Consider the following 27,186-nt stretch of genomic DNA (forward strand, 5'->3'; position numbering starts at 1 on the left):
GCCTGCCTCCTACAGACCTGAAAGCTCCAGGTTGCTTTTGCCAGCTGTGCCAGGGGTCAGGAGGTGCCCAGCGTTGGCATTAAGTCCTGCAGGATAATAACTCACGGTGCCAGCGAGTTGCAACAGGACTGTGGTTGCACTCTCTAACTTTTCCTGTGCTCTCCTTGCAAGGTAAGAATTGGCTCTCTTAAATCTTGGCAGGGAGGACTTGTGTGAATGAGGTGTAGGTTCTGGGCTGAGGGAGAAGAAGGAGAAGTAGAGAAATGAGACTTGTGGGTAATACAAATAGCCAGACTGGCCACCTCCTGATCTCAACCAGCAATGTCCAAAAACAGCCCAAAGTCCCTTCTGTGCACTGGAGATGGAAGAAAGAAGAAAAATCTGTAGACCTGGGAGAGGACAAACTTATGGTTTCATTTGGAGGTGTGTGCATCATGGAAGGATGGAGAGCAGCTGGACAGTTATTGCTCATATTCCTCTATGCTTCTCTCTGGAAGGTAGGGAGAAATTAGTTGCTGCAGGACAACTTAGAAACCTTCTAAGGTTTCCAGAAGAGACTGTGAAGTGTGGGAAGGAGATGAGGCTTTTCTATGGAACCATATGCTGTCAAGGAAATGGTTCTTCCTCTATCCATAGCAGGGGAAGATGGCAAGAACAAGAGCCACCTGGATCTCTGCAGCTACCTCCAAGTCTCTCTCTGAGCAACCATGAAGAACTGAGGGCTGGGGAGATGAGTTCTGGAGAGACACTGGGGTCCCATAGGTTAGAGTAAAGAGGATGCAAGTCATATAGCAAGCTTTGAGTTAAGTTTCCCAAAGGAACATGAGTGATATGTAAGTTGTCGGTGGGGATGGGTGCGAAGTTGAAGGCTTTCATGGCTGGCATCTATAGTCATAGTTCACTGCTCAAACCACTACACCGGCACTCTGTGGGTGGCATCTACACTGTAGAAATAATGCACTTTGACCCAGGACTTAAAATAGTGTCAAGCTGTATTATTTCTGCAGTGTAAATCATACTATGTGTAAGTCATAACGCACCCTGTGTAAGTCACGGTCACCGAAATTTTGTGCGTGCTTTCATTTGCGACAAAGGTATGCACCTTTCTTCTCTCTCCCCCTGCTTGTCATTCCTGAGTTGACTGTCAATTTTTCTTATTTGCAAGTGTTTAAAAGCATTACCTTCTGCAAATAGTCAAGGTGCATTCCTTCCTCTTGCCCCATGGCAATGACAGCAGCCTTTGCTGTGGAAATGTGATCTAGGAAAGGTCAAGGAGCAGAGGGTTGAAAGACGTGGCATCTATCTTTCCTACAGGGACCTTGACAACTGCAGCAGGCAAATAAGACTTGAAGTCGGGGTTGTAGTCTCTGAAGGAGGTGCCACTTCATAGTTTCAGTATTTCTAGAGGTATTTTCCCCATATATTGGTATGCATGTGTAGATAGAATTTGGCCATAGGACTAAGCAGATCAGAACCAGACAGAACTTTGCTGGCTGAGAGTGCAAGGATTTCTAATGCTGGAGAACTAGATATGAGTGTTTATTATGGGGGTGGCCCTCTTGGCCATCTTGTTCAGCCATCTTTGACTTTTTCCAAACCCTGACGTCCACTTTTCTCCATCCGCATTGCTGTTTTAGGCCTCATTTTTACTTGCCCGACCCTACACTTCTCTGAGCTTCTTTTCTTTCTTTCCTTATTCTCTTCCTGGAGTCTCTAATCTTCTAGGGCTTGCTTCCTTGCCTTACTCCAGCTCTTTATGGAGTTCATTTATAACAACAGATAAGACTTTAACGCTTTCAGCAACTCACAACAACAAATGACTCTTCAATACAAGCAGACTGTGCAGAATCGCTAAACTGGTGGCTTCCAAACTTTGGTCCTCCAGATGTTTTGGACCTGACCATTGGCCAAGCTGGCTAGGGCTTCTGGGGGGTTGAAGTCCCAAACCCCTGGAAGACCAAAGTTTGGGAACCACTCTTTAAACACGTAGCTTTAAATAACCAAGTACCTCCTCCACCTTACATATCCCTCTGAGTGCATGGAGGCACTAGCCCTATTCAGACATTATGGGTCAGGACGGAATAACACGAGAGGAAGTGTAATATGCTAAAAATGTTGTGGAGAGAAGAGACTCTTCTATCTGTCAAGACTCTCGATACAATTCAGGTCAAGTAGTCTAAACAGGGCTAAAGAAGAAGACTGATGCACAGAGACAGCCATGCCCACATTCTCCACTTCTGCGTGTAATGGATTAGGATAGGCTTCAGGGATCCCAGGAAGATGGGATCAAAATACTTTTGGATTTTGAACTCAGCCTGCAGCAACTGAAGACAGCTGAGGACAAAGGGGGAAAGTGGAAGGAGGACAGAGAAACTGGGACATTTTAAAAGCATCTGAAAAAGTGGGACAACAGAGGGATTACTCTGTCAAACTGGGAGAGCAAGAGGTCATGGAGTAGTATAGACAGACCGCTGTTTTGGAGGAGGACTAGAAGCAAGGCATAGCAGGCTAACTGTATTTTACGTGTTCAAGAAGTTTCCTTAGACACCCACTGAAGAATGGAAGCCAATATAATCTCTGAGTGTGCTTACTGGGTGCCATTCAGCCTCCACTTGAAAATCTCCCTGGAATGCAATTGTTTGTACTCCTTAGCCACATATTCCCCTAAAGTCCTATTTTTTTAATTCAAAAATATCTGAAACTTCTCTCTTTCCTGTTATTAAAATGGCTTGTTTTTGTCTCCGCAGCATGCTCATGATGACTAATAATTCTTCTTGCTGACATCCATCAAATATTTGAAATTTGTCAGCATGTTCCCTTTTGGGGTTTCCCCTTCTCTTGGGACGGTTGATGAACGCTTTTTCCAAGCTTTCCTTTCTGTGGTTTGCCTTCTGCCGTTGCTAACTTATCTTCCCTCTTGAGAATCCTCTCAAGTTCATCCCTTGGCAAAGAGATGTCTTTTGTTTGCTAAGAGGGTCATGGGATCTTCCGAAATGGGAACAACTTCCATGGTTCCTCCAGCATTCAAATTTGCTTTTGGTTTTGTGTTGAGATTCCTAGATTTTGTTCCACATTCCCTTACTGACTTGTCTGTTGTCTCCTTTCAGTAGTTTGTTGTCGCACCAGAGCTCTCTGACAAAGAAGACTAAATGTCTCCCAAAGTTACAATGCTTTGAATTCCATAGCATTGAGTCATGGCAGTTAGAGTGGCGTCAAACTAGATTATTTCTGCAGTGTGGATGCAGTCTTAGTGTTGCTATTTTGATATCTATTTCCTATTTTGATGACTCAGCCCTCCATATCCACTATATATTCAAAGGAGGTTTACCATTGCCTTCCCCTGAGGCTGAGAGAGAGTGACTTGCCCAAGGTCTGCATTTATGTCCCTCTACATCATCTCCGTATCCACGGATTCAACCGTCCACAGCTTGATTTTGCCATTTTATATAAGGGCCGCCACTTTACTACACCATTGTATTTGGATTTGAATGCCCAAGGGGTGGGTGGGTCCTGGAACAAAACCCCAGCAGATACTAAGGGGCTACTCTAATCTCTGAGACAAAATGTAGCTCTGTGGTTCCAACCACATTTCTTCTCCTGCATGATTTTCAGCATCTTTGCCCAATGAAGAAGCCAGTGAAGCTTGGAAAGCTTGCGTGGTGCATTTTCTGCCTCTTGGTTAGCCAAGAAAGGCATCACTCTTTTGTGAAAGTTGGCTAAGTTGCTGCACCAGCATCCCAGAAACTTTCCTCCACTTGTTGGAGATGTATGGCTTTAGGCCCTTCTCAAGATGAGACGCAACGGATGTTCTTAATCCTTGCTTTGGCTTCTCGGTCCCCTGCCCAGATATATACCACTGTCCGCAGCTGAGAGAGATTTGAGTTGGAAAATCCCGGCTGAAGCCAAAGTGGGCAGTTCACTACCATGGCCCAAGGATAAACACTAGCAACGCAATCTGGGGGCAGGGAGGAGAGCATTTGGGTGGGGAATGGAAATGTTTACATGGAAGGCTGAAAGGATTGGGAATAACAACGCATTGACTGTAACAGTAATGAAGTCCAGATTTCCCCACCCCACGCCAAGTACTTTGCCAGTTCCCCTCTAGAGTTGGTCACAGATTTGGTTTGAAGCACCCCAAAGATAAGCAGATTTGGGGCGAGTAAAGCTGTGGGCACAGAGAAATAGTTCCTGATAGCTGGTGTTGGGTAGATGTCTCTCCCTCCCTCCATCCCTAAACCATAGCGAAGTTTTGAGAGAAGGAATGGGACTTGATTTTGGAAAGGATTTCAGAGGGGGACGTGGCATTGTTGCAGGGAATTTGGGCAGGAAAGGATTTGGCACCTAGTAAAACAGCACAGCGTTGGCCGGTGCTCTTATGAGAGCCACATTGCAAAATGCTCTGTACGACTGGAAACCAAAAGCACAGCCACGCTGTTGCATTTTTGTAATATATATATATATATATATATATATATATATAGAGAGAGAGAGAGAGAGAGAGAGATTTCAACAATATGAAACAACATAGATGGGAAAATGCATCTACACAACTGACCACACAAACTAAGACACTAGAGGAAATACCAATATAACCAAAGCAAATGGGAGACATATGAGTTTCAACATACTAGATGGCTGTTGTAGTGATCAAATTCTTCTATTTCCTCTTAATATATTTATATTTATATGATTGTTGCTGTGTGCCTTCAAGTCGTTTCTGACTCAAGGCGGCAATATCATGGGGTTTTCTTGGCCAGATTTGTTCAGAGGGGTTTTTCCATTGTCTTCCCCTGACAAAGCTAGTGACTTGAACAAGGTCACTAAGTGGGTTTCATGACCAAGATGAGAATCGAACCCTGGTCTCCAGAGTTGTATTCCAACACTCAAACCAATCCACCATACTTTCAGGTTGCTATAAGTTGGAAACAACTTGAAGGCACACACCACCACCATTACTTCATTGTATGAACCAAATCTCACAAAGGAGAGTAGTGTGCAGAAACAGATTAATATTTGCCTGTAAAACTGATGTGGATGAGCATTTTTGGGGGGTAAGTAGCATGATTACCATGTCTGCTAACCAAAACTTTTTGAGGTGATATAGGACAGGCAGCAGCAGTTGCTTTTGCCTGAGCCTACTGGGAAGAGCAAGATTCTTCTCCTTCCTTTTCTCTGTGCTGAGTTAAGTGAATGGAAAGTATTTTGTACTTTGAACTCAGTTTGCAGCAATTGAAGTAAGCTGAGGACTAAGGAGGGAGGTGGGAAGAGGAGAGAGAAACTGGGACATTTTAAAAGCAGCTGGGACAGCAAGGGATTAATTGCCAAATCAGGACAGTTGGAGGGTATGTAATATGTAATGGCTGGACATTTGGACATGGCTGTCCACCATGAAAATGGTCACACATCCACTGCCTGGTACAACAATATTAATGGGAGATCACTGGATCAGATTCCAGGTTGGCGGTTTTCTGTTTCCCCTTCCTTCCTTCCTTCCTTCCTCTGCTCCAGCATGCAGCCCTGGTGCCTTCCTCTCCTGACCTGCCTTCCTCTTAAGCGTCTCCCCTTCAGGATGCGGAAGTGTTTGCATGTTGGCACGTGCGGCACTTTGGATCCTTGGATACTTTACCTGAAACACAACCCAGGAGCATAGGTTGGGCTCCACACAAGCGTGGCAAGGTTGGAAGTGGAGAGCACACCTTCACTCATGCTTTTAACTTTGCTACGAAAAGAAACAGAGATAGAAAAGAAGATCCTCGTGGCATTTTTAAAGCTGATGGGTTTATTTTATCATGGGCTTTTGTGGATTATAATTTCCTGCCTCACACCATGATAGAATATAATAGGTGTACATGCAGAGTTACATAACTGCTTTTTAGCCTTGAGACACAGCTACTCCTGGCTCTGAGAAACAAATGAAAGGTTGGCCATGATCACTGTAGAACACAGCTCAGTTCTGTAAAGGATTCCCGGATCTCAGGATCCTGCTCTAAAGTCTCAGGATCTGGTCCCATATGGGAGGAATCTCAGGGTAAGAGTATGGTCTTTACATGTACATTTGTTTGTGTCTGTATATTCCTCATTAGTTAGAGCTGTTTTTTATTTGGGTTTTATTCGGTATTTTATTGGACTCTGTATTGTATTTTATTCTTTTGGAAGCCGCCTTGATCCAACCAAAGAGGCGGGATATAAATAAAATTTATTATTATTATTATTATTATTATTATTATTATTATTATTGGCATACAGCTGGCCCTCCATATCCACGGATTCTTTATCCATGAATTCTAGCATTCCCAGCTTGCAAATATAACATAACAATAAAAAGCAAACCTTGTTTTTGCCATTTTATCTAAGAGACACCATTTTTCCAATTGTATTTAGTGGGACTTGAGCATCCATAGATTTTGGTATCTGCAGGGGGTCCTGGAACCAAATCCCAGCGGATACCAAGGGCCCAATGTACTCTGTGCAGAATGAGAGGCAGCGTGGTGTAATGGTTTGAGCATTGGACTATGATTCCAGAGTTGTCGTTGCAGAGAGAATGTTGTTGCGGTGTGCTTTTGAAATCATTTCCAACTTACGGCATCCCTAAGGCAAAACTATCACAGGATTTTCTGAGGGCTGAGAGTGTGTGACTTGCCCACGTTTTCATGGGTTTTCATGGCTGTGGGGATTCAGACCCTGGTCCCTGGAGTCATAGTCAAACAACTATGCCACGCTAGAGACCAGGGTTCAAATCCCAGCTCAGCCATGGAAGCCCACTTGGTTACCTTAAACAAGCCACACTTGCTCAGCCTCAGAGGAAGGCAAAGGCAACACCCCTCTCAACAAATCTTGGCAAGAAAACTCCATGATCGGTTCATCTTAGGATCACCATAAGTCAGAAACAACTTGAAGGCACATAACAGCAACATATTATTTGCAGCTATGTTTAATGGACAATGTACCATGCTTGATGCCATTGCCAAGAGCTGCCTCTTGTGACATTTCTAGGAGATAGGGTCATTTCCAAGTCTCAGGTTTCGGTCCTGAAATCTTAGGGCTGGAGATAGTCCTGAGCTGGCAACCCTAGCTCTATGCAAAGTCTAGCTCTCAGCCAAGGTGGAGGTGCAAATACAGAACTCCTTTTGTGTATATTGTTGATCTTAGCCTAGAACTCCACGCCTCCTGCATCCACTTTGGTCATTGAACACTCCCCATGTCATTCTAATTATTTCTTACTTAGGAAGCCAAAGAGGCAAGAAAGGAACCCTAGAGCAAGGCCAAATGTACAAAGGGATGCTGTCTCTGAGTCAAAGATAACAATACAAGTTCTTTCTCGGGTGTTTTATCAGCTACGACTTGTAAACACAGACAAGTCATCATTAACGTGATGCTATCAAGCGACACCTCTGCGTGCATGAATTACTTCCAGACGTTTCAGGGAGATGTCTTTATGCCTGCCAACATTTCGCAAATGATAACTGAAATAGATGATAACAGAAATGCATTGTTCACACTTACGGAGTTGCTCTGGAAAAACTGAAACTTTAGCTAGCGCAAAGCCTTCGACAACTAGATTGCTTTGTGGCATGTGTTTTATCAGCGTTATGACACTTGTTTCCAGTTTGTTTCTTGGCACAGTTTTCAGTACAGGGCCTCTTCTGTTGTAGCACCACAACCGTTGAACAACTCCCAGGGAGGTTAGACTAGTTTCTTCTTTCTTTCCTGTTAGGTGAAGCCATTTAGCATTTTCTATAACATTAAAACAGTTCTATATGCAATTAACTCCTCTCTTTGATGTAAAAGATGGTTATCGGCTGTTCTTAATTTTCTTTGCCCATAATGTTTTAGAACTATGTTTGAAATTGTACAGTTGTAATGTCTGTTGTTGTTATTGTTGTTGTGAGCTTTCAAGTTGCTTCTGACTTATGGCGACTCTAAGGCGAACCTATCCTGGGGTTTTCTTGGCAAGATTTGTTCAGAGGAGGTTTGCCATTGCCTTCCCTTGAGGCTGAGAGAGTGTGACTTCTTGCCCAAATAGTCCAACACTCAAATCATTATGACATGCTGGTTTAGTAATTTCTATACTGGAGTGCTAAAGTTAGAAATAAACAGATCCTAGTGCAAATCAGGCCGGAGCTTTCCCTGGAAGCCGAGATAAGTAAACTGAGACTGTTTGTACTTTGGAGATAGCATGAGAAGACATGACTCACTAGCAAAGAGAAAAATGCCTGGCAAGGTAGAAGGCAAGAGGAAAAGAGGAGGATTGCAGATATATGCATTGCACATGGATAGACTCAGTCAAAAAAGCCACAGCCCTGAGTTTGTAAGACCTGAGCAGGGCTTTTGATGATATAGTGGCTTGAAGGTCTCTCATTCATAGCGTCACCAGAAGTCGGTTGACTTGACAGCAGCTAACAACAACAGTCTTGATCCTCATGCCAAAGCACATGACCCACAACGCCCCGTTCTCTGCTCTGTTTAAAGCTGCGCCTGTGAGACTTCAGAAGTTCTTCAAAAATTGTCAGAGCTGAGATGCTAAATCATTTCCTCTCTGCTTCTCCGTTGCTGTTTAAAAGCCGGAGGGAGGAAAGAACTGGGTGGGAACTGGTGCCAATTTGGATGGCAAAACATAGCGCACCCTGCCTCCCTATCAACTTGGCAAAAGCAGTTTTCATTTTTCTCTCTTCTCTTAAAGTGCAGTTAAATAAAGCCCAAGGAAGACTTTTCTTGACAGTATGGGTGGGCAACATGACATAGTAGTTTGAGTATTGGAATTTAGGTCTCTGGAGACCAGGGTTTGAATCCTGGCTTGGCCACAAAACCCACTGGCTAACCTTGGGCAAGTCGCACTCTCTCAGCCTCAGAGGATGTCAATGGCAAATCTCCTCTGACCAAATCTTGCCAAGAAAACTCCTTGATAGGTTTGCCTTAGAGTCACCATGACTTGAAGGCACACAACAACACCAAGTGGGCAAAATGGAGGGCACAGCCATCTCCTCCAGCTGTCCCAATTTGGCAGGGACAGTCCCTATTAATCCTCTGCTATTTCACTTTTTCAATGCTTTTTAAATGTCCCTGTTTCTCTCTTCCTCCCACTTTCCCCCTTTTGTCCTCATTTTGCTTCAGTAGCTGCAAACTGACTTCAATGTGCAAAAGGTAGTTTGCACTCAACCCTTTGTGTTCCCCATAGGCTCAGGCAAAAGCAATCCGCTGCAAGCTCTCCTCACTTGTGTGCTCTTCAAACTCTGATATTGCTCTGCCACATGTGTCCTGGTTTTCTCCTGCGAAATATTGGAATGCTGCTTTAGCCTTTCTGTAATATTCTCTCGTATAACATTGTTTGTAGAAAATGACACTAAGGGATATTCCACTATCAGTAATATATCAGCAATTTGGAATCATCAGGCGGTGGTGTCTAGTGGAACGGAGCATGCGATCGTCTTGGGGAAAGATGTTTTAATGCCCTTTCAGCCCCAAATTCTTGATTTATTAAACAGAACAATTAATATTTAACTTGAGACAAGAACACAGAGGTGGGTAGTTAATATACTCGGAAGGGCAGCGATTCTTGCAATGTTTTCATACCCTCCAACAATCCCATTTTGGCACGGTCAGTTCTGGTTATTTCTCTGCCGTCCAACTTTCCCAGCTGCTTTTAAAATTGACCGGTTTCAAGACTGGTATCCAGTCAGAAGTTATTGGAATAAATAAGGTTTGGCCAGGCATACAAAACATTAACTGAAGTCAAAGAAGCAGCTAGAAAGAAGGAATTAGTAACTTTTGCCTTCTTGTTGCCTGGCCGCACCGTATCGACTACCCTCTTATGCCAGTTTTCACCTGTGAAACGTTTGGAGGGTATGCAATTTGATCTCCATCGTTCTGTATTAATAGGAAACAATAGGGTTAAAAAAAGCATTTACTATGAAATGTTGACGCTAAAATAAAGACTCCACCCTCAGACTGTTCTTTTGCTTTGCTTTCAGAGGCTGTTCAGTTCTGTTTTCTTGTTCTCCTCCGGCAAACAGCTAGTGATTCGCCTCCAAAAGTGAGTAGATTTTACTTTCTTTACCTTCTTTAAAAGGGTCTTAACACTTTTCTCCCCAGGGCCAGCTCTACCTTCAAGCCAAGTGAAGCAATTGCTTCATGTGGCAGAGACTGGAGGCAGGGGCATGCCATCTCCTATCCGAATGAACCATCTCAGTTATAGTTATAGTTTTATAGCTATACAGTAGTCATGGGCACCGTTCCATCATTAGCACCAAAATAAACTTGCATTGCTACACTTTCTATATGTGGAATAGGAGAAGGGTGCCATCCTGTGTTTTGCCTCAATATCTGTCCATATTCCATTCTTTGTTAGTCTTGGTATTCCTCTCTTCCACTTTCTCCTGTTTTCTTCCCCAACAGAATAAATTTAGATTGTAAAATTCTTGCAGTGATAAGATCATGTTGCTGATTCTGCTTTGTAAAATCCCATGTGTACTGATGGCACTTGGATCAAACCCCAATAGATAAGGATAATGTATCAAGAGCCAGCCTGGCATAGTGGTGTGAGCGTTGACTACAACTCTGGAGACCAAGGTTTGAATCCTGGCTCAGTCCTGAAACCCACTGGGTGATCTTGGGCATGTCACACTCTTTTAGCCTCAGAGGATGGCAATGGCAAACCTCCTCTGAACAAATCTTGCCAAGAAAATCCCATGCTAGGTTCTCTTTAGGGTCGCCATGCTAGGTTCATAGAGTCATAGAATCATAGAGTTGGAAGAGACCGCAAGGGCCATCCAGTCCAACCCCATTCTGCCATGCAGGAAATCCAAATCAAAGCATCCCCGACAGATGACCATCCAGCCTCTGCTTAAAGACCTCCAAGGTTCTCTTTGGGGTCACCATAAGTTGGAAACAACTTGAAGGCATGCAATACATATAAGCATGTGTTCTGCAAGAACTGAATTGTGTGCAAAGATCTGAAGATGAGACTGGATTATAGGTTTTCTTACAATCAGAGGCCCTCAATAAACATTTCAGACAAAGATGTTCTGCTGTTTGGCTGATTTCTAGAAAGATCCTAGAGTCGGAGTGTCTGCCTACTCCCTCTAATTGTGAAAGTCACTTCTATTTTGGGTCATGTGAACAGGCTGTTTCAAAGCTTATATGAGATGATTTGGCTTAAATGTTATTTATGCTAACTGGTAATGTTCCTTTGGCAAATCATTTAACCTAATTATTCATAAATTGTAAACTGCATATGACCAAGCTAGCGTCTAATCTGTTTAGAAGAGCTGAACTGCAGAACAGATTTTTTTGGAAATATGTATATATACACCACTGTCATGTCTTCCAACTGTCCCTATTTGGCAGGGACAATCCCGATTAATCCTCTACCATCCCACTTTTTCAGCTGATTTTAAAATGCCCCAGTTTCTATGTTCTCCTCCCACTTTCCTTCTTTCTCCGTAGTTTATGTTAGTTGCTGCAAACTGAATATGAAGGGCAAATATATTTTGCATTCATAAGACTGGATCCTGGTCCAGCATCTAGACCATTATGCCATGTTGGTTTGAACAGAAATATCCAGACAGAGGATCATTGTGCATGTATCTACACTTCTGTTAGGCAGAGTTAAGCCTTGCCAGGAGAGATCTATAGATAAAATGGACTGCTAAATAGATGAAGAAGTGAGTCCTAGTGCAAATCAAGCCTGAAACTGGATAATGAAACTGTTGTCATTTGGACCTATCATGAGAAGACAAGACTCACTAGAAAAAGGCAAACGACACCACATAGTATGGATATCTTACATTGTTGATGTTCTTTCCTCCAATTTTCACAGCTCTTTTGTCAGCATCAAATCCATCATTGCATAGGATACGTTAGGTCTAAACAGATAGGAAGATAAAATGCAAGAGTGGAGAAAGCCACATGGGTCGCCCATGAAAACCAGAGATTTATGACCAGGCCTTGAAACCTTAATCTCCAATATTTTGGCATTTCTTGCCCACGCTTAAGCCTTTGCTTCCTCTCTCACCCCCATCCATTCTTATACACTTGGACAAGAATGCAGCTGTGCAACTGAGCACACTGTGCAGCCTTGTTTGGGGCTGAATAATTAATGCGAAATGATTTGCATTGTCAGAGCCACAGCGAAATGCCAGACACGACATGCATACACACACCCTGCGCTGGCACAGAAATGGGGCCGGGCACTGACCTTGCTGTGGGCACTGCACCAGCTGTGGAAAGAAGGCTTGTTTCTCTAGGGCCCAGCAGGGAACAGTGTCAGGAGTAGATAATAGATGAGTCTGCCCTGCTCCAATAACTCACTGGTATCGCTTTCGGAATGAGAAGCTCTCTTGTCCTTCCTTTGCGGAGAGGCAAAGCTTTGGAATGGAAATAGCCCATCATTCTGCCACATCTCTCCTTTCCCCAACGTAAGTCGGACTTTACTGGTGGGAGATTAGTTTTGTATTGTGGTGTGTGGAGGTTGCATGCCTTCAAGTCATTTCCAACTTATGGTGACTCTAATTTCTGACTTATGGTGGTTCACAAGGTTTTCTTGGCAGGTTTCTTTGGAGAGGGTTTGTCATTGCCATTCTCTGAGGCTGAGAGAGTGTGTCTTGCCAAAAGTCACCCAGTGGTTCAAATCCTCGCTTGGCCATGAAAACCCACTGGGTGATCTTGGGCAAGTTACACACTCCCAGCCTTCAGAAAACCTTAGGGTCACCATAAGTTAGAAACAACTTGTGGGCACATAACGATGTACAGTGTGCCCTAGGTATCCATTGGGATTTGGTTCCAGGACCTCATGGATACCAAAATCCATGGATGCTCGAATCCCATTAAAAGTAATTGCATAGTCAAATGGTGTCTCTTACATAAAATGTTTGCTCTTTGGAACTAATATGTTTTTGGAATATTTTGAAGCTCTGGATGCTTGAATCTGTGGATGAAAAGTCTGTGGATAAGGAGAGCCAACTGTATTCTCTCAACTAGGGAATACCTAGGGATTGTGAATATGAAAGAGTCACGACTGCCTAACTCAAGGTTACACAGCAGATTTCCAGCCTATTTTTCATCTCCAGCACATCTTTTACTATCCTATCTCCCATATTGCTCAAAAAAACAAAACAGGAAAGCTTTCAGAACAGATTGGTCTGGGCTGTGGACTTAGGATCCCAGGGGATACATCGCTGATGCCTCCTGTAACAAATAGCAGGGATGTAATCCATTTCTGGCAGCAGCCCCTAGGACTTCCAGTCAGACCCTTGTCTGGGAGCCAAAAGGAGGCATTCCCTTCTCTGATTCCCACAGAAGGAACGATGTGACGTTGGGAGCAACCCTCTGCAAGGGAGGATTAGATAACAATGTGCAATGCAGAGGGGTGGCTGCAAGTTGGAAGTGTGTCTGGCCATCTCTTGTTTCCAGGGAAATGCACAGAAAGCGCGGACCTCTGTTCCGCAGTAGAGTCTGTGCTCTGCATGAAGGTCCCAGGTTCAATTCCATATGCTTCCAGCTAAAAGGTTCAGATACCAGATGGTGGGAAATGGCCTTCAATGGGAAAACCCTCTGTCAGTCACAATATTGGGCTGTGGATCCAGTATTTCTGCATCTTAGCCTTCAAGGGTGGCATCCCCACCAAATTTGTCCATGCATTGCTCTGTGAATACCCATTAGAATCACAGAGTTGGAAGGATTCAAAGATATAGCCATGTTAGTTTGTAGAACCAGTATGTAGAGAGATGTTGTAGCACCTTTCAGACTAACCAAAAAGAAGAAGTTGGCAGCAGGAGCTTGGAAGGAGTCGGAGAGGTCACAGAATCTGACCCGTGACTTAGTGCAGGGAATCCAACTGCAACAAAGGTAGGCAAAATACAGCTTTGTAGACCCCAGGGTTGTTTTAAGTGATTCCCAAACTTTGGTCCTCCAGGTGTTTTGGACTTCATTTCCCTGGTCAGCTTGGCCAACAGTCAAGAATCCTCAGAGCTGAAGTCCAAAACATCTGGAAGACCAAAGTTTGGGAACCATTGCAAATAGTCCAAAAATGGGGAAAAAATCCAAAATCCAAAACACTTCTGGTCCTAAAGCCTTTTGGGAAATGGAAACCCAAAGTGTATAACAAATTGAATTACACGCTTTCTTCAGTCACACCTCTCCAAACTCTATTCAGATCTTCACCCATTCTCTGACTGCACTAACTTTATTCCATCTTTTCTCTATCTGACTCTTTAACAGATAAAGCTCTAGTTTGTAAACAAAGGAGTTCTTGGAGAAGGGCTCCCAGTTTATCTCTCCCTTAGGCCCTTATTCCTCTTCTACCTTGTGCTCTCTACCTGACATACCCATCTCTCTTTTTCCCCTCGATTCCAGTCTTCCCAATTCTTGCTAAAACATTCCCAGTTTATTTTTTATACAGATCTGTTTGTTGCAGTCTGGGCTGCATCATGGAAATGTAGCGATGATGAGATGCAGATGCTTACATAATGCAGCCTAGCACAGGCCTGCATGACTCATGCAGGAGAGACCTGGGTTTGAATCCCTACACGGATATAAATCTCTTTCTCTCTGGCCTTAGAGAAATTAAGATCTCTTTGCATCCTTGTGGCGGGAATAAAGTGGGGCAAGGGAGGTCCTAAGTGTACCATGCTCAACACATTGGAGGAAGGGAGGGGATACCATTGTGCTAGATGATACAATGTGCGCGTCTTATTTCAAAATCTTTCTTTATTCCCTTCTTTGTCTGCCTTTTGCTCCATAAAACAATAAAATACTATGTGCGTTACTCCAGAATGAGCAAAGTTCCATCATGTACTGGTAGCTTTATGCAAATGTGCACCATAACTGTGGTGCCGTTGTTACTAATTGACCGATAGTGAAATTTGCCCAAATGATCCAAGTTGTGTTACTCAAGGACTCTTGTGGCAATGATTGAGCAAAGTCACTCTCCGGGGGTCTCCAGGAATGCTAACGCTTCTCCGTTGTTTAAAGTACAATTCCAGAGGTTGACCATAGACGCATGCTGGATAACCTACAAATGCCTAGAAAAGTGTTTTCTCTAGGAACATCTAGGTCCTCCGGTGTGACTCTATGGTCAAGGTCCATGACAGTCACACAGGAGGACCTAGAGATTCCTAGAGAAAACATATTACTGTATATACTCATGTATAAATCTGGACATTTTAGTCAAAAAGTTGGCCCCAAACACATGAATCGACTTATCCATGGCCAATGTAAGTTCTGTACTTTAACTCTTATTTAAAAAGGAATCATCCCCTGGTGAAAGGCAAGAGCATAATCTGTCCTGGAACCACTGACTTTCCCCTACTCTTTCATCCATTCAGCCTTGAGTGTGAGCAGAGTTTTGCCTGCTGGAATTTTGTAAGTTCTTCGGCATTCTTTTCCTTTGCTTCATGCTTTAGATCCTTTGTTATATGCCTCTAAGTTTTACCCTTGACTTATCCATGGGTCATATCAAAATCCATAAGTTTGGCTGTGAAACCTGCCCTCGACTTATACATGAGGTCGACTTATATATGGTAATCAAATCTGCAAATAATCAAATCCGCCAAAGTCAACACTGCAAACGTGGAGGGTCAACTGTATGTCCTCAAGGCATGAATAAAAATGCTTAATCCATCTTTTCCTTTTCTAATCCACACAGGGTGCATCATATTGGAGCATCGCCCTCACCTTGATTGTATTGGCCGTCTGTCTTCTGTCCCAGCAGGAATGCCAAGCCTCACCTCCCCACCTCCTCACTCCAGGCCTGGAGTACCAGAAACAAGCCTCGGACTTAGTTTGGACGACTTTATCCCTTCACACCTCCAGAGAAACTCGCCCTTTGCCAACAGCACAAGCCCGATACCTCCTCAGGCCACCTCTACTCCGCAGTCTGTGCAAGCCACCTCTCGCCGCAGAGTGAGTCTCAATGAGCTGAACTTAAGCGCAAAGATTTCATGCATCCACATGAACCAGAAAAACAGAGTTGCTTGTTCTCCAAGAGAGTCACACTGCAGGGCAACAGTACAAGAAAGGTGGAGGACAATGAACTGCAATGTGCACAGGGAATTTAGGCCTAGATATACCATAATATGGGTTGAATCTCCTCTATCCAAAATGCTTGGGATGAGAAGTGTTTGGGATCTTGGATTATTTACTGAGATATCTTGGAGATGGGACCCAACTGTAAACATGAAATCCATTTATGTTTCCTAGTTTGGTGAATCGCCAGAGATCACTAGCTGAGAATCTGAAATATCCTTCCTTAAGATGCAACCCCCAAACTTTAGATTTGGGTCTTGTCTCCAAGAAGAAGAGATGTGGCAGCACCTTTAAGACTAACTTGTTTTTATTTTCCCATGAGCTTTCGTGATGCATTTCAAGAAGTGGGGTTATATCCCTGAAAGTTCATGCAAAAGTAAAAACCAATTACTCTTAAAGCTGCTGTCGGATTTCTTTTCCCCCCCCTTACTTCCCAACTGTTCTTTTTTATGCTGTAAGAGATAAACCTGGCTACTTCTTTGAAACTTGTTCTGTTTTGTTTTGCTTCTCTCCACTTCTCAGCGTGAATCAGAGCATGGGAACAGGAAGTGTTCTCATTCAGATAATGCGTTTTCATTATCTTTCATGCCCCTCTTTTACACTTATGTATCTTTCCCTCTATTTTCCTTTCCATCTGTTTTGTTCCATTCCTTTCCCTTCGCTGTTACCAGTTTTTTCCCTTCTTAGTCAGTCGACATTCTGCAGCCATGGAGTCACTGGTCTATTTGCTGGGTTTGTTTTTCTAACTTGAAGAGGGTTTCTCTTTTTTGTTTCCTTCCTTGGAAAAGTAACTTTTTTTGGGGGGGACTACAACTACAGAACATACCTGGCCTGCATTGACTGTGATCATGCTGGCTGGGGCATTCTGGGAGCTCTGTTCCAAAAAAAGTAACTTTCCTGACATCTGATCATTGCAATTTCTAGAGCTATCCTAGATCTGAGGACACCACACTCTTATGGTCCAGTTTTGACTTGCATCAGAAATTAAAGAAACATGTGAAGTCGAAGGCTTTCATGGTCGGCATCCATAGTTTTTTGTGGGTATTTCGGACTATGTGGCCATGTTCTAGAAGGGTTTATTGTACAATACACAACATGGAAATCACTCCTCCCTACCCAGGGTCACATAGGATGGGTGGATGGGTGGATGGATGGATGGATGGATGGATAGATAGATAGATAGATAGATAGATAGATAGATAGATAGATCAATTAATTATACCTAATGTTGCCTCTTCCTAGAGATCTAAAATGGTTGTTTTGTACTTTCTGACCTATGGCGACCCTAAGGCAAACCTTAAGTTTTCTTGACAAGATGTGTGTGTGTGTGTGTGTGTGTGTGTGTGTGTGTGTCATTGCCTTCCCCTGAGGCTGAGAGAGTGTGACACAAAAGGTTAATGGCCCAAATGGGGACTCGAACCCTGGTCTCCAGAGTCCTAGCCCAACCAAGATACTGAAACCTATCCCTAAATCGCCTTAGCACCTTGGACAGCTGCATGAAAGTAGGAGAATTACAGCTGATTGTGAGAATTAATTGTGGGGGGAAAAGAGGGCTTACTCATTGATTTGCTCTCTGGGAGCAGAATTTGAATGTTGCAGTTTTTCCTTACAAAGTACCATTGGGGGAACCATTTTGTCGACAGTGGCATAAGTAAGGTAGATGACTTTGGCTTCATCTGCACTGCAGAATTAATGCAGTTTGACACTGCTTTAACTGCCAGGATTCAATATCATGGAATCCTGCCATCTGTTTATTTTTCACTTATACCTTAGCGTTGCGTCAGGAAAAGCTAGAAATTATATAACATTATATGAAATTATACGACGGGTCCAGAAGGAAATAACCCATTACAATATTACAGTATCTCATTGTAATTTTTTTGTTCCGCTTTTTGCAATGATGTTAAGTTTATTCCTAATAATAAAAATAATGTTTTATTTATATGCTGCCTCTCCATAGGATCGAGGTGCTTACAACATTGGGTAAAACACAGTATAAAATACAACATACAATTAAAACACATCCCATTAATTCCCTCCCCCATGATGATGATGATGATGATGATGATGATGATGATGGACTATATTATTGTATCCATTCCCTGAAGGTGCCTGTTATCCGCAATTGTGGTTCGAACACCCTGAATTTTGAGTTCCATGACACAGGCCCTCGCACCGTGTACAATGGGATATCTCATCTGCAGCCACAGAAAACAACCCAGTGGAACAACTCAGGTAATTCCAGCCAAGAATAAAGGAGATAATAGATTCCCTTTGGCAAGAGGAATGGAACACCTTGTCGCCTTTGGCTCCTTATCTTCCTGTTGTCCATTGACTTGAGCCTTTGTGTTTGATCAGAGGTAGACCCAGTTCTAATCTGCTAGAACCTCCTCTGCTGATGGAAAGGAGCAGAGAGATTAGACCTGTCTCTCTGTTCTCTCTTCTTAGCAGGGATCAGAGAGCCCCTGGGGTTTTTATAAAGTACTCTTTTTGGCTGTCAACATTAATTGTTCAACATGTTAATTCAGCTGGGTATTATACAACCCACATCTTCGCTGTGCTTCCTCCTGCCCATGCCTTTTAGAGCAATGGCTGAAGCAAAATCCTCATTGGTTCAGCGCAACTCTGGCATGGATAGGAACAGGACTGGGCTGATGTTTTGGACCTCTGGGGTTTTTTCCCTGCAAAAGTTACAGAGTGCAATGTGAAGCCAAAGGCTTTCATGGTCAGCATCTATAGTTTTTTGTGGGTTTTTCAGGCTATCTGGCCAAGTTCTAGAAGAGTTTGTTCAGAGAATACTGGCATGGAAGAGAGTAGGGTGTATACACACACACACACACACACACACACACACACACACACACACAATGTGTGACCCTGGGTTGGGAGGAGTGAATTTAATGTTAATCTGTGTATTGTTCTGTTGTTGAATGGCAAGGCCTCAGGGTGGGAGGATATACTAAGAGGATTGGGTCACACATATATATACCCTACTCTCTTCCATGTCAGCATTCTCTGCAAATGCCAGCCTTGTAGATCGTTCCCACTACACCTCGCATGAGCCCTACCTGGCATAGCTAAAGGCCAGGAGTTATGGACATTGTACTCCAAAACATTTGGAGGGCTGTAAGTTGCCTATGCCTGTCAAAAAGGTTCCTTTGGGATACTTGCAAGTTCGGCACAATGCTGATGGTTCTCCTTTTTTTATCCCTAGCATCTGTTGATCAGAAGTAGATTATTGCTTCTGAACACAGAGATTCTGTTTGGCGTCTGTGATTAAAATGATGCCAATCCAATAAATTAGTTTGATCAGACTGTTCTTACCTTCCTACCTTCAGCTTTTGCTGAGTCCCTAATCATAGAATCTTAGAGTTGGAAGGGACCCCAAGGGTGGTTCTGTTCCAACTCTCTGCCACGCAAGAATGCACAGCTAAAGCACTCCTTTGCTCTTTTTTGCAGGAAATAATTGGTACCCAACCTGGCCCACGAAAGAAATTAGGCCACCAAAGTCTCAAGCTACACCTGTCCCCTCTCTCCCTGGTTCATCCATGAGCCCAGCTGTGAATGGCACAGGTCAGCAAGGCTGGTCAGCTACTTGGACAAAAGATGGCAGGAGGAAGGAAAAACGCTGGTTGAAGTATGATGGGATTGGACCAGTGGATGAGACGGGGATGCCTATCGCCTCGCGATCGGTGAGTCCTTGCATTATATGTGAATGCAAACAGAATGCAGAGATCCCCACTTTTTGGCATGTCTTCTCATTTCTTCTGTATATATAGCCTGGAGCCAAGCTAACATGGGGGTGAGGATCTCTTGGCTATGGAGAGCTGGGCTGGTTCTGAGCATAAATGAGAATTGCTTAAAGTTTTCCAAATGCTGTATCACACAAACAGGTGGTTGATCTGAGATTTAGAGTGTTCCTAATACCTGAGAGTGCTACAACTTCTCTGCACGGTTTGGCACAGCCTTTCCATGCCAAACAGCTCATTATGGAAGGAAGACTGTTCTAGTATGTCTGTAATGCTCAGTTAAAACAACCGGTCTTGATGAGGTTGTGCATGATGTTTCTTCAGCTGTCCACCCCTCTCCAGCACAATATTTCCTTGTGCACATAACCAGCAATTTAGCATTATATTTGCAATGGTATTAACCATGGCTGCATGTGCAGTGCAGAAATAATGCAGTATGACACTGCTTTAACTGCCATAATAATATAATTATAATAATAATTTGTTTTATTTATATACCGCTATTCCAAAGATCATAGCAGTGAACAGCAAGTAAGCTAATTAGCAAGTAAGCTAATTTGCCCCCAACAGTCTGGGTACTCATTTTAGCAACCTCGGAAGGATGCAAGCCTGAGTCGAGCTTGGGCCCTTTTGCTGGTCTTGAACTCGCAACCTTGTGGTTTCGAGTGAATGGCTGCAGTACAGGCATTTAACCACTGCGCCACCAGGGCTCCATGGCAAAGTGCTATGGAATTCTGAGATTTGTAGTTTTGGGAGATTGCCTCAACAAATCACAAATCCCAGGATTCCACAGCGTTGAGCCATGGCAGTTGAAGCGGCGTCAAACTGCATTATTTCTGCACTGCAGACACAGCCATTGTCTCATGCTAATTTGTATTCTCTTCTTCCTCGGGATTTCAATATCAGTGCAAGCGTGTAATGTGAAATGAAACAGGGAGGGGACATTTGCATTCGAGAGGGAAGGAGAACATTGAAGGGACTATTCATTGCTCTAGAGGCTGGCTCCCACTTTGTAAACTACATTTATGTTTGTACTGGACACATCCTTATGGACAGAGGATTCAAAGACGTAGTCCTGTTAGTCTGGAAAGCCAGTATGCAACGCCATCTTGCAGTACGGGCATCTTGAGACTAACTGAATGAAAGAAGCTGGTAACATGAGCTTTCATAGACTTGAACCTACTTCTGAATATGGAACAGTTACAGATGAATAGATCTAGGTAAAATCTAGGTAACGGTTCCATATTCCCCATTGCTACTTACTTATGATGGTGACACCCTACAACTATGATAATAACTCCACACACACACCAAACTTACTTTGACAGTCCATTCTGCTGGTGATCAGAGCATGCACAAATGACATTTCCATTAGGTTTGACAGCGGACAGTACAGGGGAGGCTACATAGTGAAGTATACTTATGTAGCTGATACAGAATAATGCCCACTGTTTTTTCCTAACAATATTTATATTTTATTCTTAACATTCAAATGTTAAATCATGACTGGCAATGTCTATTCAGAGGTGATATTCTTCCCTGCCCATCCCTCCCACCCTGATCTTACGCTCCCCTTCCTTCAAGTCTTTCAATCCCTACTAGTGACTTTGCATGTCTGATTTCTCTTCCAGAGTGTGGATAGCCCCCGGGACTGGTATCGCAGCATGTTTCATCAGATCCACAGCAAGTTGCCCGGTATCCGACTGTTAAATTTGAGCATCATATTTATCCGGCTCTGAAACCCGGAGCAATGAATAATCGTTGCAATTATACTCTCAGGCACAGTCCCTAATAGTTACTGAGCATCCTCTAGTGGTTACAACTTTATTGCATCCTTTTTTGTGCTGTTGGTGGGACTTGGGAAACACGTAAGATGTGGCTTTAGATGTTTTAAGGTTCAAGAGGAACTGCAATTTTGGGTACTGAATAAAGCCAGGGATAAACACAGCTAGTAGTTTTCAGCAAGATGAATTTCTTTTCTCAGATTATACCAGGAGACCTAGACATAGATAAGGGTAGTTTCTGAATTGGACATGCTAAAAAATGGAGGAGATCAACCATTGCTTTCCTGCTGGACCCAGCATTTGGAGGCAGAACCTGAAGGTTGCATAACACTTAGCAGAGCCTAATCCTATTAATTATGAAAAGCATACCCTCCAATGGGTTCAATTTACAAAAAACTCCACATACACACCGGGAATAACTTTTTTATTAGTATTGTAAGAGCTGTTCAAAAGTGGAATTTGTTGTGTGTTATTGTGTGGCGTCCAGTTGTTCCGATTTGTGGTTCATATTTCTCCTTTAAGTGAAAAAAATGATGCACAATTATAATAAAATACAAATGAAAGCAATTAAAAAAATAAACAACAGTTAGTTTAAACAGCCTTGGAAAATGCAGCAATAAGGAGGAAACAAACAGCACCCAATCAATTAAAATTCCCTTTGGGTAGTGAACCCATTTAAATTTAAGTCCAGTGTCACGTCTACGCATTGTGGGAAATTTAAAAGGTTGGTTTGATGAAGACATCATGTTCTGTTCAGAGTGTGGCCACCACAGCCATGTAATCCCACAGATGGAGAGGGGAATCCACTAGATAGAAGACACTATTGAAGAGCCCTTCAAAATGAAAGGTGTTTGTTCCTGAGCATCTCAATTCTCTTTCAGAACCAGATGTGGACTGGGACTTCTCCTACAAACCCAAAGGTAGGGATTGGTTTCTGCCTCCAAGTGCACAGCCTAGTTGCCAAGTGTTGTGAGACTACTACGGGTGGGTATTGAGACAAACACAAAACAAGGGTCTATTGTCCTGTCCATGTTTATGGGAAAGCCCAGCTTTCTTCTGGGGCTTCTGGGTCCATGGCAAGGTTGAGCTGTCTACATAATGGGCACCCACAGTAGGCAGCACAGTCCTCACACTTTCCAGGAGACCCCTCTCCTTATTTTCCCATGACTCATGGAGGCAATGGCTATCTTACTGAGTGTTGGTGTGCTGTACTGGTGGTATTGTTTGTCTACTTGGTGCTTGTGCTATCAATTTGCACATCCGCAAAAGGAATGGCCACATACCCAGAGGATTCTCCGGAGTTTCCATCTTGATCTGGAACAAAAGAGGACTCTTTGTACTCCGGGGAATTGTCCTGGAGCATGGATTGGGCCCATGTTTCACCCGTGTTGGCCCTGTGCATCATCTGAAGAGATCAGTTTGGGAATAGGGCAGGAATGTTTCTTTTCCTCCATGCGTACACCATCTAAAGGAGGGTTCATCAAAGGCTAGGAGCCAAATGAAAACAGAAGCCTGTGGATGTATTTTGGAAACACACCTATACAGCAAGTACAGGACTACTTCTCTTCAGATACGTTCTATGTGAGCCAAAGCCTTGGATTGAAAGCTGAGACCTGTTTGTTGAGAGTAGATGGGAACAGAGTACATTTTTCTTGAATTTTCTCCCAGCCTCATGAAAATGACCTGTGATACCAAGAGCATCACTTATTGTGATGCCCAGACCGAACTCCTATGGCTTGGCAGGTGCTTCAAGACCCATAGCTTCATAGACAAGGTCAAATCATTGTGAGCCATAGGAATCAGCATTGCACCATGAGAGGGGAGTTGTTTCCATCTTCCTTTGAGGGAATGAGCCTCACTCTTCATTAGGATGTTCCACCATGTTGTTGGATCATCCAAATGTTCTTCCAGCCATGAAGGAACATCTCATGGACGAAAGTCTCTCACAGCTCTGGCTCATGCCTAAAAGGTGTGCATAGGTTTTTGTGGATTCACATTGGGTTTCTGAGAAGAAGCTAAGCAGAGCAAATGTTGTTCTCCCTTGGAAAGTGATACAGGTTGACTATCCTTTATTCGGAGTTCCAAAATCCAAACTACTCCAAAATCCAAAATTGTCTACATGACTGGCTGAGATGGTGACGCTTTTGCTTTCTAATGGTTCAGTGTACATAAACTTTGTTTCATGCATAACATTGTTTAAAATATTATGTATAAAATTATTTTCAGGCTATGTTTATAAGGGGTATTTGAAACATAAATGGATTTAATGTTTAGACTTGGGTCCCATCTCCAAGATATTTCATTATATATATATATATGCAGATATTGCAACATCTAATCATCATCATCATCATCATCTGAAATCCAAAATACTTCTGGTCCCAAACATTTCATATAAGGGAGACTCAACCTATACTTCGATCTCTTCCAGATTACAGATCCCCAGCGCTCTTGAAAAAGACCCATTCACCAGCCCAGACATCAAACAATTTATATTGTGGACAGAATGGCTTGGATTGGTGAGTATAGCATGAGGAATATGGAAAAGCTTCTTTGGGTTGGGCCAACAACAATGGCTGCCACAGAAATCACAGTTAGACAAGGATGGAAGGCTATGATCCTCCTAGATCCTATCAAAATTACAAAGTTGAACTAGTTTGCATTTGAGGAAGAGGATTTTATACCATCAGAAACTGGTACTTTCAGCTTCTCTTGATCTGCTTGAGTTGATCCAGCACATAACCTGGTTGTGGTGCAAACTGACTAAACAGCATCTGGCATGTTCAGCAGAACTGGGCTATACCCTCCTAATATGCATTTTAAAAAGCTACCTTTTGTTCTGGAAGATCTGTTGTGATGGTGGGTGGCTGTTTGAAACGTGTCCTGCTGATCCACCTGGCACATCCACTGCTGCTGCAAGTCACTTGCTTGGAGGGCAGAACAAGGTGCCCATTTCATGTGAATATTCCTGGACACTTTGTTCTGACCTCAAAGCGAGGCAACACATGGCAGGCAGCTCAACAGAACATGTTTCAAACAGCCACCTGGCATCACAATGGAGGGCCAAGTAATTGGGACGATGGGGTAGTTCCTGGGCCAGTGCAGACAAGGCCTTAAAGGGACTTGAGTATGGGAAGAATGAGAAATTGCACGGAGGGGAAATTGCATGGAGGGAACAGAGGATGCAAAGGCACAGCATGAGTTCCAATAGAGCAGTCTTTCCTATTCTGGGAATAGGATATTCTACTTTGCAAACACAAGATTGAGGATCATGGGAAGGAGGCGTGAAATGGTCAGTGACAGACCTCACAGCCACTTCTTCTTTTGCAGGCGAACTTGGGAACCAGCTAATGTTGCTGCCACAGAGCCCAGGAGCATCTTTGACTACGAACCTGGGAAATCATCCATCCTCACGGATTCCATTTCGGTATGCAGCCCGCCCTGTCTTTGGAGTGTGATATTTCTTGATTTGAGCTCGTAATAGTCCTGCATTATGTCTAGAATGGATTTCTATTGCCAATCGGTAGAAGCCTAGTGAAGTGCCAAAGCTATAAGGCTACACACACTTCTGGCAAGTAAACCTCAGCGAACTCAGTGGGACTTAGGGCTGGTCTACATGTAAGTGTATTGTGCAAATTGCTGCAGATACTTGCACATTTACATCAATCCACATCAATCTCTTCAATCCACATCTATTCACTCTCCCTTTGCCAAAGACACGCAACCATCTGAATCCATTTTGCATGAATACTCTGGTTAAAAAAAGCGAATTTTTTTTTTTCTGCAGAGTTTAAGGAGTTTTTCGGGGCGGTCCCTACAAAAAGCCCAAACTCCTGCAGATCATGTGTTGCCAGATCACATTCGATTCCCCTGGGATGAGGAGTATTTTAATTGTGTAGACTAGCCCTTAAGTGATTGCATATTTCTGCTGCACGGCTCATTGTGCTGAAACTAAAGCAACAACCCCTGAACAATAGTTGCAAGACTGTATGGAGGATTACTTTCAGGAGTGGGAAATCTCCATCCCCAAACCATTAGTCCTGATTCAGGCTGAAAGATAGGGATGTCAGGTTTGGTAATGCTCTCTTAACACCGCAACCTCTCTGCTGTGATTTAATTTGCTGACTAGGGCCTGTTAGAGACTGCCAAAATAAAGCTGCTTCAGGTCTCTTTGGAGTTATGCTGTTTAAATGATGCATGCATCCTAAGAATCCGGAAGCTGCACCAAAGCTGCACTCCAGTGCTTAGGAATGGATTGTGGCTTTGGTGAGACCTCCGGACTCTTAGGACCTATGCATCATTTAAATAGCATACCTCCAAAGAGACCCAAAGCAGCTTTATTTTGGCAGTCTGTAACAGGCCTATGGTTTTTTTTTTGCAGCCTAAGAAGTCCTTCAACACATCTCCAGCACAAGCCCGGCCAACCTCCCCACCCATTGAGGTGAGTACTTTGCAGTGCCAAAGGACACCTATGCTTAACCTGTGACCATGGAGCTAAAACTGAAACCCAGCTAAGCATATGCTACAAACTTCCATGGAGGTGGTTGATAGTTGTGGAAAGACACCCTCCCCAGCATGGAAACTAAGAGACCAGGCAGGAGGGGAAGCTGTTGTGTTTGAGTTCCTCCCTGCAGGGTTCTCCCAAGACGGCTGGAGCACAGCTGTGTTTACTGGCTTCCATGGATCAGGATTCTTTGTTATTTCCTCTCCCCTCCTCCTCTGCCTTGAACATTGTCCCCCACGTTGCCTCAATGCCGTGAAAAAATACATGACATGTTTAGATAGAAAGCTCCAGGTTAGGATTCTGGGCAAGAGCGATACTGGGGTCTCCAAATGGCTGTGCCACAAAGCCAGGTGCTCCTTTGGTGCCAAAGTCAGGATCGGGTGAACGCCACTTTAGAACAACAACCGCACTAAAAATAAAATTGAATCTGCACCCAAGCAATCAACGTTCTCTACAAAAAAGGGCTAGATTCTGTTATTGACATCAATTACCCTAATGAAGATAATAACATATAATTTATCCGGCTGGAGACCATGTATTCTTTGCATTTTTACCCTCTGATTCTGTTTCATGGAAGGTTAGCAGGAAGTTATGCAAGAGAGTTTATATTTAAAACTGCCCACACAAATATGTTTAATGTATTGCTTGTGTGGTCTAGCTGTCCTTGGGGCAGCGGATTATAGCTGATCGTATCATTTCTGTCTGCACATTGAAGGTTTATATGATCCTTCCTATTAAAAAATGTAAGTGCCTTGCATAGAGAAGACTAGCATGCCAGGGCAAAGGGGTCTTTTCTGAACACGTTGTTTTTCTATGTATATAAATCATTTTGTAAGGGAGCAGTCTGTGTGTGTCTATCTGTACATGCTTTTCAATGTGGGAGGATTTTGTCATGGGATCATGCCACGCAGACTGAATTGACATAGTGAAAAAATGAGGCCTCGGTGTCCATATCTCCGTTTCTTCATCTCTGCTTTTTGTTCTTATGGCTGCATTTCTACGCACATGTACTTGACAAGTTGTTCCCATGAACGCAATGGGACTCAATGGGACTGTGGTTCTGAAACACTGGCCTTCTTGATATTTTGGACCTAGTCTCAGAAGTTGAAGCCAGAACAGCTATTGATCA

The 27,186-nt window shown here is 43.4% G+C and overlaps 1 protein-coding gene across 5 annotated transcripts in view; it reads left to right on the forward strand.

The window, feature by feature from the left end:
* Positions 1 to 27,186, forward strand: part of SORBS3 (sorbin and SH3 domain containing 3) — a 49,498-nt gene continuing 22,312 nt past the window's right edge. For 3 of the 5 annotated variants that reach the window (XR_016282363.1, XM_089538828.1, XM_089538832.1), the window contains exons 1-10: positions 1 to 171; positions 9,969 to 10,030; positions 15,641 to 15,897; positions 18,129 to 18,255; positions 19,480 to 19,712; positions 21,401 to 21,464; positions 22,435 to 22,473; positions 23,985 to 24,072; positions 24,884 to 24,980; positions 25,935 to 25,994. Coding sequence is in view for 4 of the 5 variants with exons in the window: in XM_089538828.1 (XP_089394954.1) it covers positions 15,709 to 15,897; positions 18,129 to 18,255; positions 19,480 to 19,712; positions 21,401 to 21,464; positions 22,435 to 22,473; positions 23,985 to 24,072; positions 24,884 to 24,980; positions 25,935 to 25,994 (897 nt within the window). In the remaining variant the exon portion in view is untranslated. Of the gene's footprint in view, positions 172 to 5,908; positions 6,029 to 9,968; positions 10,031 to 12,317; positions 12,414 to 15,640; positions 15,898 to 18,128; positions 18,256 to 19,479; positions 19,713 to 21,400; positions 21,465 to 22,434; positions 22,474 to 23,984; positions 24,073 to 24,883; positions 24,981 to 25,934; positions 25,995 to 27,186 lie in introns of those variants that run through there. The other 2 variants (XM_089538830.1, XM_089538831.1) reach the window with 2 other exon arrangements.

Source organism: Sceloporus occidentalis, unplaced genomic scaffold (assembly GCF_023333645.1).
Source record: "Sceloporus occidentalis isolate IW3139 unplaced genomic scaffold, rSceOcc1.0.p SCAF_9, whole genome shotgun sequence".
NCBI lineage: Eukaryota > Metazoa > Chordata > Lepidosauria > Squamata > Phrynosomatidae > Sceloporus > Sceloporus occidentalis.